General features: G+C 36.7%; 1 protein-coding gene across 1 annotated transcript; it reads left to right on the top strand.

Annotated features, from left to right (window-relative positions):
• Positions 1 to 3,261: 3,261 nt before the first annotated feature.
• Positions 3,262 to 11,249, top strand: LOC132635470 (arabinosyltransferase XEG113). The gene is made up of 13 exons (XM_060351875.1): positions 3,262 to 3,717; positions 5,139 to 5,435; positions 5,525 to 5,730; positions 6,599 to 6,704; positions 7,563 to 7,819; positions 7,945 to 8,080; positions 8,952 to 9,046; positions 9,125 to 9,178; positions 9,354 to 9,467; positions 10,068 to 10,166; positions 10,252 to 10,368; positions 10,610 to 10,696; positions 10,788 to 11,249. The coding sequence occupies exons 1-13, from the start codon at positions 3,540 to 3,542 to the stop codon at positions 10,953 to 10,955; spliced, it is 1,914 nt and encodes a 637-aa protein (XP_060207858.1). The 5' UTR covers positions 3,262 to 3,539; the 3' UTR covers positions 10,956 to 11,249.
• The last annotated feature ends 3,531 nt before the right edge of the window (positions 11,250 to 14,780 follow it).

Here is a 14,780-nt window from a genome sequence, read left to right as displayed (position 1 = left end):
TCGAAAGAAGAGTTAAGCCTCACATACCTTTTTCATTTAAGCAATCTAGCGTTCGCTTGTTCTCCTTCGATGTCACGTCTCTACCTTCAAGAGAGGATTCGTACTAACATTAGTTAATCGTTTATAAGAACGCACTACTATTTCTAGAGAAAATTGGGCAGCACTTCCTTTGTTTATACTACTTTTCCCATGTTCTATATAAACTCCCAACACTCACAATATCGCAATTAACAATTGTCATTTATATACAATGGCCACAATCTACCATTTCTCTTCATTTTCCCCACATTTATGGTTTTGGATTCGCTATCGTATTTCCTCATGTATCACACTTATCTCATGGTCTACATGTCATTTATAACGTATTCATACTCACAACAAACTAACATTCATGTTTCCCTCCAACTACCATTCAACCATGACACTATTCACTTTTGAATGACCCATTTGCTATGCTTTTCTACAATTCGGGTATCTTACCCTTCCAATACCTTAAACAGCATGAGAAGGTCATGAAACTTACCTTAGATGATGGTTGAACAAGTCTTGAGTGGATTTTCTCCTCTAGCACCAAAACCCTATCTCCTCTCTTTTGGTTTTCTTTGAGGAAGATGAACTTTACTTGGGTTTCATACACTTTGATTCATGGATTATGTGTTGTTGATCTTGGTTCCCCTTTGATTTCTCTTGTAGTTGAAGAGTAGAGAGGGTTCTAGATGTTTCTTGAAGTGTAGAGTGAGAGTGAAATGAAAATGAAATGAAAGAGGTCCTTATACTTAAATTAAAAAGCTGGCCGACCATTTTTATTCGGACCAACATACGGTCCGTACTATTTATATGAACCGTATGTGTGGCCGTATGTTTGGTCCAGTAGCTGGTGGCCTTCTTGGCCAATTATACGGTCCAACATACGGCTGGTACAATTTATACGGTCCGTAGGTTGGGCCGTATAATGCTCAGTGATTTCGTTTTCGTTCTCGTCGTCTCGTTTGATCTCCGATCCTTATGGAACCTTCTTGGCACTTGTTTAGCATCTCAATATCAATCTTAGGGGCATTATTACTCTTCTCTAAGACATCATTATGCCATCATAGACTTGTTGCTCGAAATTCTTATCCATTACACCACATATAATTTGCTTTCCTTGGCAACTTTCTTTCCTTGCATTGTATGCCTTTAAAATCTCGTTGAGGGTCATCTAATACTCTTTCTTACTCGTCAAAACATCGCATATGCTATGTCCTATGTTAGCCTATTCACTGTACATGTACGGGGGATTTTCCAAGGTGTAACATATACTCCTCAACTTTGCGATTTAGAGCAGATATATCCCTCGTTACAAAAGTGGTGTATATATACCCATGCCGTTACAAAATGATGCAAATATACCCCTGCCGTTACAAAAGGGTGCAAATATACCCTTTTCGCTAACGAGATTTAAAAAAAAAAAACATTTATGTTATTTTTAATTTTAATAAATGCTACGTGACTTTGAAAAAAAGTCTACCCATTTTTTTTGAGTAGATATACTTTTCTAAAGCCACATAGTAAATTTTTTTTTCTGGTTGGTCGGGTTTGGTTCGCTTTACAAAATGGTTAGACTTATTTTTTTAAAGTCACAGAGATATTTTTTTAATATGAACCAGACCCAACCCACTAAAAAAAAAAAATTACTATGCGGCTTTAGAAAAGTATGTCTACTAAAAAAACGGGTAGACTTTTTTTTAAAGTCACGTGGCATTTTCTTTAATTAAAAAATAACCTAAATGATTTTTTTTTAAAAAAAATTCGTCAGCGAAAAGGGTATATTTGCACCATTTTATAATGGCAGGGGTATATTTGCACCTTTTTGTAATGACAAAGGCATATATACGCCACTTTTGTAACGAAGGGTATATTTGCTCTAAATCACAAAGTTTAGGGGTATATTTGCACCTTTTCGTCATTTCATTTGTGAGAAGTTCAATTTAAACTCATGACAATTGATTTTGTTAGTTTAAATGAGCACTTAGCAAACACTTAAAAGAAGGGCTTTCGAAGTTTGAGAATGATACAATTGTGGAAAAGTCTGGATCTAATGACTATCTTATATTAAAATATGATCCCCTAAGTAACATTTGTTTGAATAATCTAACAAATGTTAGCTAAAGAATTACCTTGTTTTGGGTCTAATTATCAAGATGAAGTAGTTTTCCCTCCTCTAATCTCTTTCATTTTATATTCCTGTTCGAATTTTATGATCTCGATGTCAAGCATTATTCTTCTATCATACTTAACAATGACGACGAGTTAGGTGGGTCGACACATTAGTTGCCCATGCCTAAGCCTTCGAATAAGTATTCCCTCGAACAATTTCATTTTTTGAGACAAATTATGCAATTTATAGTTAATAGATTGTTACTACTATTTAATCCAAGTAGTATCATTCAAATGCCTCACTCCCGCTGTCCCAAAAAATTTGTCCTTCTTTCCTTTTTAGTCTGTTCCAAAAAGATTGTTCCCTTTCTACATTTAGAAACAATTTAACTTTATGAGATGATTTACAATCACACAAATATCTAAGGCTTGTTTTGGATCATACATTTCAAAATTCTTACTTTATTTCTTTCATCTATCACATACCAAATGACGAGTTAGGTGGGTCGACACTCTGGAAAAGTTTGGATTACATTAACTTTATAATTTCTTTCATTTATCACATACCAAATGACTTTACTTTCCATAATTTTCTCTCTCCCTTTTTTTTTTTTTTTTCTATTTGTCTCAGACACCAAATTGCTTTGCTCTTTCTCCCTATGATAGTCTCATCATCCCATTAGGGAAAAAAACAATGAGAAAAGAAAAGTCTTATTAGTAACCACTAATAGGTGTGAGCATGATAAAAGTAGATATCGGATACAATTCTGAAATCAAAATTTTTGATATCACGGTTTTGATATTATAATATTTGGTATGATTGTCGATTTACGTACCATAAAATATCAAAACCAAATTTAAAAATATCAAACCATACCGAACGAATTTGGTATGATAATAGTATACTGTTATATTTTTAAAAATCAAAAACTTAAATTACCAAACCGAAGTTTCCAATATATTACAATGCCCACATTAGCCTTGTCAATTTCTTCCAAATAATTAAGAACTTTCTTATCTGTCATAATCAAAAGTATAAAAAATCCACCGATCCAAGTACTACTCCAACTAGCAGCTCGATTTCTACTTAATCCAATTATTCACTACTTAATTAATCAATTTGTATGTAATTTTTCAAATAAATAAATAAATAAATTAAATTTTCCTTCACAGATTCCAATTTCAGACAACTTAGGTGGCAGTTGACTTTCCCCCCACCCTTTGAAGGCCGCCACACTGCTATCTATGCTAAATCACTAGTTGAAGCTCCAATTAAACTCACAAAAAAAATTCTGAAAAATTCAAAAATAAATTATTTCCTCTGTTTTCTGATCTGGGTATTTTTTTGTTTCATCAAATATGGAATAAATTACGAGTTTGGGGGGATTTTGAAGTGAATAAAGATGGCTTGGGAGAACCCATTTAAAGAAATGGCAAATTCCAAGCCATTGTTTATGACGATCTATGCTACAGTTTTGATCGGAATAGTATTCTCTTCTGTGTATGTGTTTTCAGCTATTTATTCTTCTCCTCATTCCACCAACTTTTCTCTTTCCATTGCTCCTTCAGCTACTTCTTCAGGTACTACTTCAAGAACACGCATTATTGCATTTAATGTTTTGGGGTTTATTCTTTTTCTATGCAGTATGTCTCTTTATATTTGACTTTGCTAATTGGATGCTTATGTCTTAAGAATGACTTTATAAGATTTTGAGGTTTCTTTAATGGGGGGTTTCCTTTTTTTTTTTTTCTTGTTGGTTGGTGATTTATTGTACTTAAGAAATAGATATATGCATTTGGTGGGGGGTTTCCTTTTTTTTCTTGGTGATTTATTGTACTTAAGAAATAGGTATATGCATTGCCTCTCTACCTCCACACGAGGTAGGGGTAAGGTCTGCGTACATCCTAACCTACGCAGACCCACCTTGTGGGATTACACTGGTATGTTGGTGTTGTTGTTTGTTTGCATTTGTTAATGTGTATTGGGTTGTCTAGAGGAAAAAAAAAGTTTGCATTTTTGCACTGACTTTTTAATCTAGTAATGGTTTACGAAATTTGTGAATACACTGGTTATGTCTTGAGAAAAGAGTGTTCTTTTCTATTTTTATTAGATTCTGAAGTTTGTAAGTCATAAGCAATATTCTTTTTCCTGGTTTCTAATGTTGAAGAGAACTAGTTGTTTGAGGATACGAATATCTTGAATTATGATATCAAATTATTTGAAATTGTGGAGCTGAATATAAAGAAATAAGGACGACTTGGATGCAATATTGGATCAACAAATGGAACATCGGGATAGTGTTTTATGTTTGTATTGGAAGGAGAATGTATTGCCTTGGATTGACTTTTGTATCCAAGTAGCTTTCGGTGCTTAAATTTTGAGCTTTGTGGTGACTGATTTATGTCACTGTTTCACTAATGAGTATGAAGTGTTGGTTCCTTTTATCTTCACCTATCTTAATTTGGCGTTGGCTTTTTGTCAAATTAGTTGGACTCGGGTATGAAAAATGCCAAGTCTGTCTCGTCAATTTTGACTTCCAACACTGTTTGGTTCCTAATAGATTCCAAATTTGTATATACATTTGGAGCCTATCGGTTTGAGCATTTCATTCCTTGCTTTATATTAGTTTGGCTAGCTTTGAATTGCGGTTCTCTAGCAGTGATTGTCGTCCAGTCATCATCCGCATTTCTACAACGGTAATGGCTAGAAGGCTTGCTTATTTGATTAACTTTGAAGTTCATTCTTAGAGTTTATTGGACAGGTGACTGCCAATCATATGACTGAGGTTTCTGGAGAATCCTTCTCTCCAGAAGCCGTCAAGAATGCCTAAATTTTGTTGTTGCTTGAATTTTCCTTCCCGTCAACATGTGCGTATTTTGTCTGTGTGAGATATGTTTCAAATGAGTTTTTATCTACATTTCTTCCTTCTTCCCATCGTTTGCCTATTTTTAGTTCTTTATTCCGTACAAAAGAAAATAAAAGCAATGAATTTCTGTTCCAGATGCAAAAGCAGAACCTTCTGGTCAAGCGTCAAATATTTCTCGTGTACAAGCAGATGGTGATTCAACAGCAGTCAATTCCCAGCTTCCAAGCAAATTATTGAAGCCAATTTGGAGAGTTCCCCCTGCGGGTTCAAAGATGCCAGATTTAGAAACTTTCAAATTATCAAAAGAACTTGTTCAGGAAAGAGTTATAGACAATGTTGTAGTTGTGACCTTTGGTAACTATGCTTTCATGGATTTTATCTTGACGTGGGTTAAACATTTGACAGATATGGGTGTTGAAAACCTTCTCGTCGGTAAGTGATGCATATATTTGTCTGTTGGTATAGAGAGTAATATTTGATTATTTGAATACTGAGAAAACCACCAAGGTTTTTATTGTCAGGTGCAATGGACACAAAGCTATTAGAGGCGCTTTATTGGAAAGGAGTACCAGCTTTTGATATGGGTAGCCATATGAGCACTGTAGATGTTGGATGGGGGTCACCAACATTTCACAAAATGGGGAGAGAGAAAGTTGTACTCATTGATTCTATCTTACCTTTTGGCTTTGAACTCCTAATGTGTGATACCGATATGGTGTGGTTAAAGGTAATGATTTGTCCATCGACTCCTTGTCTTTTGAAACCAGCTCACTTTTCAGAATTTCTGGTGATTGATAGAAAATTTAAGATTTTTTATGACTAGTTAATTGGTGTGGTTAAACGTAACGCTTTTCTTATCTACTCACCCGTCTTTTGAAATCTAGCTGATATTTGAGAACTTCTGGATAATTGAAACTTTAGGTCTTATTATGAGTAGTTAATTGGTTAATTAGATGGCTGGAGTACTTCAGTTTGAAGATTTCAGGGTAGGTGCATAAAAAAAGAGAATATTTTTGAGTTTGCAATGATAGGATTTCATTCTTGGAGTGGGACAAAAAGCAGAAAAAGCAGTTAAGGAGTTGCACTGAATATCATTAGGTGAAACATGATTATGGCATTGCCTCAGGCACCACATGAAATCATGATGAACACCTATTATTCATGAAGATCAACTGATAATACTCTACCATAATATACCTATGAAAGAAAAAAAATCTCCACCATTTAATTGGAAAAGAACACTGATACCTTGAATGTACCACCTTTCCTTTATTGTATGAAGATTTGAGCAGACCAATTCGAAAGAGCTCATCAGTATTTTAGTTGTAAGTCCATTAACCCTGCAGATGAAGTAAGAATATATAAAACATTGAACACTGCAAAGCTTTGTAAACGTGAACAAATTATCTTTATTGTTCCTATTGTTGCATCCTTTTATATTTTCTTGCTGTTAAGTTATTGACTGCATAGCGGCTATCTTTCTCTAGGTGCTTTAGGGAATTCTTGTTTCACGTTCTTTTTATTTTTATTTTTTGTATTCTTCTTCACCTTGCCAATTCTAATGCCAAATTCTGCATGATATGTTCAACGAACAGAATCCTCTTCCTTATATTGCACGTTTCCCTGAAGCAGATGTATTGACCTCTACCGATCAAACTGTACCAACAGTTACCGATGACAGATTGGACATGTGGCAAGAAGGTAAGACTTTGATGGAAACAAATCTTTTCACAGGATGGTGAATCACCATATAACTTCAGATTATTCTTATGTCATCCTTTAATATCAGTAACATCTATATTTGTTACATAGGAGGTAGGGTTGGTACCAAGACATTTTCATTCTTGGCTTAAGGTTAGATTTTAGGTTTGATGTAGCTCACTGATCACGTGGGTGTTACTTGTGATAGAGAACATCTGTGTTCTGCTTTTCTCTAAAGTGTGTTCTTACTGGTTACCTTTACCTAAAAAAAAAAAAGGGTGTTCTTACTGTCCACACCTTCTCCTCTTCATTGCTATTACCTTGAGTGAAATCTGAAACACGTGTATTTTAAAGTGGATTATTAGCATGTGATTCATATCTTATTAGCTGTGAAAGATAAGTGTTTGTCTACACATTTTAAAGGAGGACTACATTTTTTCTCTTTAACATTTTTTGGGAGGCCTTATCGTCCTCCTACTCTATGCTCTCTTTTAGTCTTTCTTCTAACCTGTGAATTTATTTATTTCTCTGTGGGAAAGTCTATTGGTGGGGTGAAGCCACATATACATGGAGTTAGAGAACCGGACCCCTTTCTTAAGAAAATAGAGAATTGAACTTCTACCTAAAAAAATCTTAGTATGATTAACATTAGGTGTTAACGGGTCTCGGCAGTCTGCAGATACTTCATTTCTCCTGACACATCATAGTTACTGCTATCGTTGAAGGGTCATTAAATAGTCAGTAGTTGTTTAATGTATCTGTGGTTTGCAGACCTGTTGGTTTTCCTTTATCATTGGACATTAGGATGTCTTCATCAGTAATTTTGTTAAATAAGAAGTTTATGTCTTCCTTGCATAGTTGGCGCTGCTTATAATATTGGAATCTTCCACTGGCGGCCTACTGAGTCCTCAAAGAAACTGGCCAGAGAATGGAAAGAAATGCTTTTAGCTGACGACAAGATATGGGATCAGAACGGTTTCAATGAACTTGTGCACAGACAGTTGGGACCTTCTGTTGATGATGACAGTGGGCTCGTCTATGCTTATGATGGCAATCTCAAGCTTGGTCTTCTCCCCGCGAGTATTTTTTGTAGCGGGCATACCTATTTCGTCCAGGTAATTCTTTACTTTGGAGATTATATTTCTTTTATCATACTGATATCAAATTCCTGTTTACTTGCTTGATGAAAATGTTAATCTTCCCTAATTTCTCATTTCTTATGCTCCTTTTGCTGTTGCAGGCTTCGTTTCAACATTTAAGACTGGAACCTTATGCTGTACATACAACATTCCAATATGCTGGGACTGAAGGAAAGCGTCACCGATTACGTGAAGCCATGGTGTTCTATGATCCACCCGAATACTATAATCCACCAGGTTTCTCCTACTTTACCCCTATTAGCATTCTATTCTCCTTTTTGTTTATATTTTCAGCAGTGGCTCAGCATTCACATTTTTATCTCCTTTCTTGCTTGCAAGTTGCAAGTCTACCTCGGAGATACTCTTTCTTGCTTTTGCATCTTCTATGCCTGCTCATTGGACCTTCTAACTATTGTAACTTGTAGAAAAAGTTAAGTCGTTTAAAAAGTGAAGTCGTCTACTTCCCACCTGGCCTCCCTAAATCCCATACAGATCAAGATGATGGAAGTTGTCAAAAATCATGAACAAACATAACTTATTAGATATTACCTGACAGAACAGCTGCAGTTAGACTTAATCTTTTTTACAACAACAACTATACCTCAATTCCAAGCAAGTTGGGATGGGCTATGAATCCTCACTTACTATGCTGCTCCAATTAAGTTCATCTTAGACACATATTGTACTATTATACTTTTTCAACTTTAGTACAATACAACATATTTTGTTCGAAGTGCAACTTGTCTTTAATTTTATGCAAAATTTGATCAAGAATCGGGTTCTTTTTGGCTTAGAAGTTGATACACTTTCCGATCTTGAAAATGAAGCTTGGACAAGTGAGCTAACCTTCACCTTATCCCCCCCCCCCCCCCCCCCCCAAAAAAAAAAAAACACGTGGACAAGTGAGCTTCCATACAAATTTTGCCCCTTAATGCTGAAAGAAGTAATTGTGTCTTAAATCATGTTTAACTAGATCGAGATCAGGGTTTATTGGAAGTATATCCTGCTTCATAATAAATTTACCAACAATGAACTGTAACTTATTTAGTATTAGTTTTTTGTAATAAATAAGTGTGCTTTGGTGTGTGTTAATTAATCCTTTGTGCAGGAGGGCTTTTGACTTTTAAGCCGGCCATCCCCAAGAACTTGCTACTGGGTGGAGAGCATTCCATAGATACACACTTTGCTCTTGTTAATTATCAGGTAAGCAGTAGCCAACCCTGTTCTACTGTTTTTTTTACGGACTTTCTTGCATTTCTTAATTGAATTATTATTCCTTAGATGAAACAAATAAGGACTGCGCTTGCTGTTGCTTCGGTGCTGAATCGTACCTTGGTGAGATACTAACCCTGATCATTTACTTATTATCTCACATGCTTCATATATTCCTGCCATGTATAGTGAGCTATAAGATGAGAAGATAAAAGATTGTCTTTTATACGTATACTCCACACAATAAATTACAATATGTTATCCCAAATTTGATTTATGTTGTCCTTCGTGATTTTAGGTAATGCCCCCACTATGGTGCAGGTTGGATAGGTTGTGGTTTGGACATCCTGGTATTCTGCCGGGTTCTTTGACAAGGCCACCTTTTGTTTGTCCTCTCGATCATGTTTTTGAGGTACATATTTCATTTTTCTTAAACTGTTAATAGTTAGATGTCCTCACCCGATGACAAGAAAATAGTGAATAAAGTAAAGAAATAACTAACGCAAAAAACTGTTATGTGCAATAGCCTAAAAATTACTTTCACATTCTTTTTTACTTGTGGGATCACTATGAGATGTGTTTGTGGTGTTTCTGGAGTTTTAATACCTTTGTCTTTGTAATTAGAAGTCAAAGAAGTAACGCAAATATGTCAATAGTTCAGAAAATCATGAACGTAATCAGTTTCTCTCTAGGACTGTTTTAGTTTCTGTAGGCTCAATTTCATGGATACTGTAAAATATGTTTTGTCGGAGATTAGCAAATCATACCTGCTTTGATCAATATTTAAAATCAGCCAAAATAACCAAAGGTTAATGAAGGTTCATCGTGTTCTTGTAAAGGACAGCCTGGTGCACGAAACATCCCGTGTTCATTGTGTTTTGATATGTGACAATTTTCAAGTTCATTCTAATTCACTGTTTAGAAGTTATCGAAAGGTCAAAGATGAGATAATACTGATGAATCTCCCTGCTGCTTGGAATTTCTCACCGTTCTTGATTTTCTCTGTGTACAGATTAATGTGATGTTGAAGGAAATGCCAAATGAGGAGTTTGGACCTGGGATCAGTATCAGGGAGTACTCATTATTTGAAAATCCATCAATGCCACAAGAGGTGTTCCATTAGTTTCATACCTTGTTTACTCTAAAAGCTCGCATCATATAATTCACAGATTAATTCTCTCTTGTTATTCTTTCAGGTGAAAAAGTCATGGCTTAATGTACGTCTCTGCCAAGAAGGGTCACCGGGCTGTCAGGTTAACAGTACGAGTCAAAGTGGGGCTCTCAAACTTCCCAAACATAGTACGGAAGAAACGGTAATTCTGATTTTTCTCTTTCCGTTTCTCTTTGACCCGATGAACCCCATCCCCCAAATACCCTTCCCCTGGGTCCAACAGAGGTTTTCCCACTTTTACCCCTTGTTGACTCAACTTCTTCCTTGGAAGTGGAAGGCTCTATTACTACGTTATTGTCTTCTATAACGTTGAGCTTTAAAAGCTCATTGTTATCAGATAGAAATAGTCATTTAACTTCTAAACTTGGGTTTGATATAAACAGTTGAAGACGGCATTCTCCAAGTTTGAGGATGTGAAAGTAATCCAATTCTCATCAATGCAAGATGCCTTTGATGGTTTTACCGACAAGGTAATATCAACACCCTCCCTCTCATTCATTCTTTATGTATAGTCTTCCATGAAATGAAAATGGAGAATAATGTGTACTGAATTTGTAACAGACAAGGGAAGAACGATTCAGGAGTCGTGTGAAGAGGTATGTAGGCATATGGTGTTGTGTGGAGGATCACACACCAGGTCACATTTACTATGATATGTATTGGGATGAGAAACCTGGTTGGAAAGCAGCACCTCCCAACTCTACACAAGACGATCATCCCCCTTGGTGAGGCTTCTCGACCGTCGTGTGGGACTCCATTAGTATTACCCTCGGAGAACTGTGAAAAATTCTACTCCAGTGTCTCTATAACACATTGCAATTCAAGAGGGATGTACCATTGTTTCATAGAGAATGTACTTTTGAATCTATAGGGTTGGTATGAAGGATTAGTCCTTCATTAGGATAGAATATATGTGCTTTTTGTGTACAAGCAAAGTTTTTTGATTATTCGAACATTAGAAAGTACAAAATAATGAAGTGTATAATTTTGATCCGAGTAAAGATGACAGCCAACCATTTATCATTGATGAGTTCGACAACAGTCAAACTGCTAATGCAGAGGGGTTGATAATGTTGAAAGTTGAAATAAATCAACTGTTCAAAACATGGCAAACAGGGGGGAAAGAAGAATCTTCAATTTAGCCCATCTCATAAAAATGTCTACTTTAAAGTTGAAAGAACAAAAACTTTTTCAAACTTATTACACCACAATATAAAAAGGTATATTTGATCTACTTTTTATTTCTCGCAAAATTTTTGCCTATTTGTATTGAAACAACAATGTTTTAAAGGCAAAATTGAGATTAACAAGCAGTGCTTCAATATATAGGCACTTGTCTCATGCATTTGGCATTGGGGCTGTCTGCCTTTATGTTTCAAGAACATCATGCGCCACAGTAAAAACTTAGTGCACCGAGTGTTTACATCAAACCAAATAGATATATGACATGTGTTTGCATATAGAATTACTTTTGCCATTTAGAATACTATAAATAACAATAATATTTCCATGATAATACATATCTCCTAGCATGGGTGACAAAATTTTCCTTTTCAACTATTCAAAGGAAAATTAAAAGAAGCTCTATCCTTTTTTTTTTTTTGAATTTCCTAAAATAGTGTTTGATACATACTTTACGACCCGAAAAATTTAAATTCGTATTGAAAAATTCTACTTTGGGGGATAAAGCCTCTTATAAGCGACTGACTTAATTCTCACGGCCCCATCATAATCTTTGGTGGTTCGATTTTTTCTTTTTGTTAAGCTATATATGTAAATATATATTCTGTTATTTTTTTTAGTATTGTATATATTTAGTTACCTATTTAGTAGCCCTAGATGAAGCCTAATTATAGGAAATACATACTGTATATATTCTAGGTCATGATCGGAAAACATTGAGGAAAATATTCTATTATGGTATCAGATTTCTAGGGCATAGTTTTCTTCTCTTCCGCAGTGCAGCAGCAGCTCTTTCTTCTTCCCTAGCCGTCCCTCTCTTCTTCTTCATTTTTATCTTCTTCTCATTGCCATGTTTGATTCAAAGGGCTCGTTTCATCCAGCTCTCGCGGTGTCTAATATCCGCAACCATATCCCCATAACTCTTGAAATGGAGAATGTTCAATACTCGACATGGGCGGAGCTTTTCAAAATTACCGCACGTTCTCACAAAGTCCTTCACCATATTATTCCGCCTGCTAATGGCAAGGAGAAGGTCCCTTCTACTGAGGATGAAAAGGAATTGTGGTCGACTCTTAACGCTACGGTTCTCTCTTGGATTTATGCTACCATCTCCAATGATCTTTTGCATACAATCATTGAACCCGATGCTACGGCCATGGATGCTTGGAACCGGTTACGTGATATTTTCCAAGACAACAAAAATTCCCATGTGGTAACCTTAGAAGCCGAATTCTCCAATACTAAAATGGAGAATTTTCCAAATGCATCGGCATATTGTCAGCATCTCAAGACACTCGCTAATCAGTTGAAAAATGTTGGAGCACCGGTATCGGAAAGTCGGCTTGTCATTTAACTTGTTTCCAGCCTTACTCGGGCTTATAGAGGTGTGGGGACATTGATACGAGAAAGTGATCCTCTACCTCCATTTTATCAGGCTCGTTCGATGCGTACACTCGAGCAGGCCGGATTGGCGAAGGAGGCTGCCACGGGCTCCGAATCTGCAATGGTGGTTGCCTCGCATTCAGATGTTGATGATGGATTCTCTTATTCGGATCAATCACAGGGATGAGAAAAACAATCCGGCAACCGGAACAATGGTCACCGGAAGTCCGACAGTGCTGGTCGTGGTTCCGGCAGTTCCAAGCAAGGCCGTGGTGGTGGCCAGAAGCAGCAGCAGCAGCAGTGGCCGAATCAGAGGCCATGGGGAAATTTCCCAGCTTGGGCTTGGATGTCACCGCGGGCAGTCCCTCCTTGCCCGTATCCAACACAAGGCTGGGCTCGTGGTACAGCAGCCCCGACACAGCAGCAGCAGCCCGGGATCCTTAGGCCGCGTCCTCAGCGGGCGTTTGTGGCAGACCCGAATGGTCAGTCCGCTTTCTGCTCTCCTATAAACATTGAAGCGGCAATGCATACTATGTCTCTCAATCCACCCGATCCGTTGTGGTACATGGACACCAGAGCTACTTCTCATATGACATCCTCCAATGGTAATTTCTCGTCTTATTTTGATGTGAGCAATCATAATGGTGGTATTATTGTCGGTAATGGTCCTTCTATTCCAATTCGTGGTTATGGTCATACTTGTTTGCCTTCCCCTAGTCCTCCCTTATCCCTAAATAATGTTCTTCATGCTCCCAAAATTATCAAAAATCTCGTTTCAGTTACAAAATTCACTACTGATAATAATGTGACTCTTGAGTTTGATCCTTTTGGGTATTCTGTGAAGGATTTTCGGACAGGGATGCCAATAATGAGGTGTGATAGCCGGGGTGACCTTTATCCTCTTACCACTTCTATCAACAATCAAGCTCTCCAATCAACCTTTGCCGCCATCTCTCCTAAACTTTGGCATGATCGATTGGGTTATCCGGGTGATCCTATCTTAAATGCTCTTAGGCTCAATAAAAGCATTGATTGTAATCGGGGTTCTAGTTCTAGTATTTGTCAATCCTGTGTTTTCGGAAAACATATTAAGTTGTCATTTGGTTCTTCCAATTCAAGCACTTCTATGCCTTTTGATATTATTCATAGTGATATTTGGACATCACCTATTTTGAGTTCTATGGGACATCGATATTATGTTTTATTATTGGATGATTATTCTAATTAATTGTGGACTTTTCCGTTGGCTAGAAAATCGGATGTGTTTGATAAATTCTTAATTTTTAAAGCCCACATACTCACCCAATTTGAACGTAATATCAAAAATGTGCAATGTGACAACGGGAGGGAGTTTGACAATGGTTTGTTTTGGGATTTTTGTAAAACTAATGGCATGTCCTTCCGTCTTTCTTTCCCTTATACTTCGTCTCAAAATGGTAAAGCCGAACGGAAAATTCGGACTATAAATAATATCACTCGTACTTTTCTTGCTCATGCATCCCTTCTTCCCTCTTATTGGCATCATGCTTTACAAATGGCTACATATCTTCTTAATATTCTTCCGAGCAAGCTTTTGGGAAATCTATCTCCTCTACAAATTCTATACCAAAGGGTTCCCTCATATTCTCACATTTGGGTATTTGGTTGCTTATGTTATCCCTTAATTCCGTCCACTACTATCAATAAATTTCAACCCCGGTCTACTCCATGTGTATTTTTGGGTTATCCTTCGAATCATCGTGGCTACAAATGTTATGATTTATCTTCCAATAAAATTATTATTTGTCGTCATGTGGTATTTGATGAGCAGGTTTTCCCATTTGCAAAGTTGCATACCCCTTCTTCTAATGCTTATGATTTTTTGTGTGATAACATTTCTCCTTATACTCTTCATCACATACAAAATCAATCCAATGCCTTGGACGGGCACCAGTCCGCCCAACAGCCTGAACAAATGGCCCAAACTCAACTTGGTGGCCTAGATCCCAC

The sequence above is a fragment of the Lycium barbarum genome, chromosome 4 (assembly GCF_019175385.1).
Source record: "Lycium barbarum isolate Lr01 chromosome 4, ASM1917538v2, whole genome shotgun sequence".
In the NCBI taxonomy this organism is placed as follows: domain Eukaryota; kingdom Viridiplantae; phylum Streptophyta; class Magnoliopsida; order Solanales; family Solanaceae; genus Lycium; species Lycium barbarum.
This window is presented reverse-complemented; position numbering and strand designations above follow the sequence as displayed.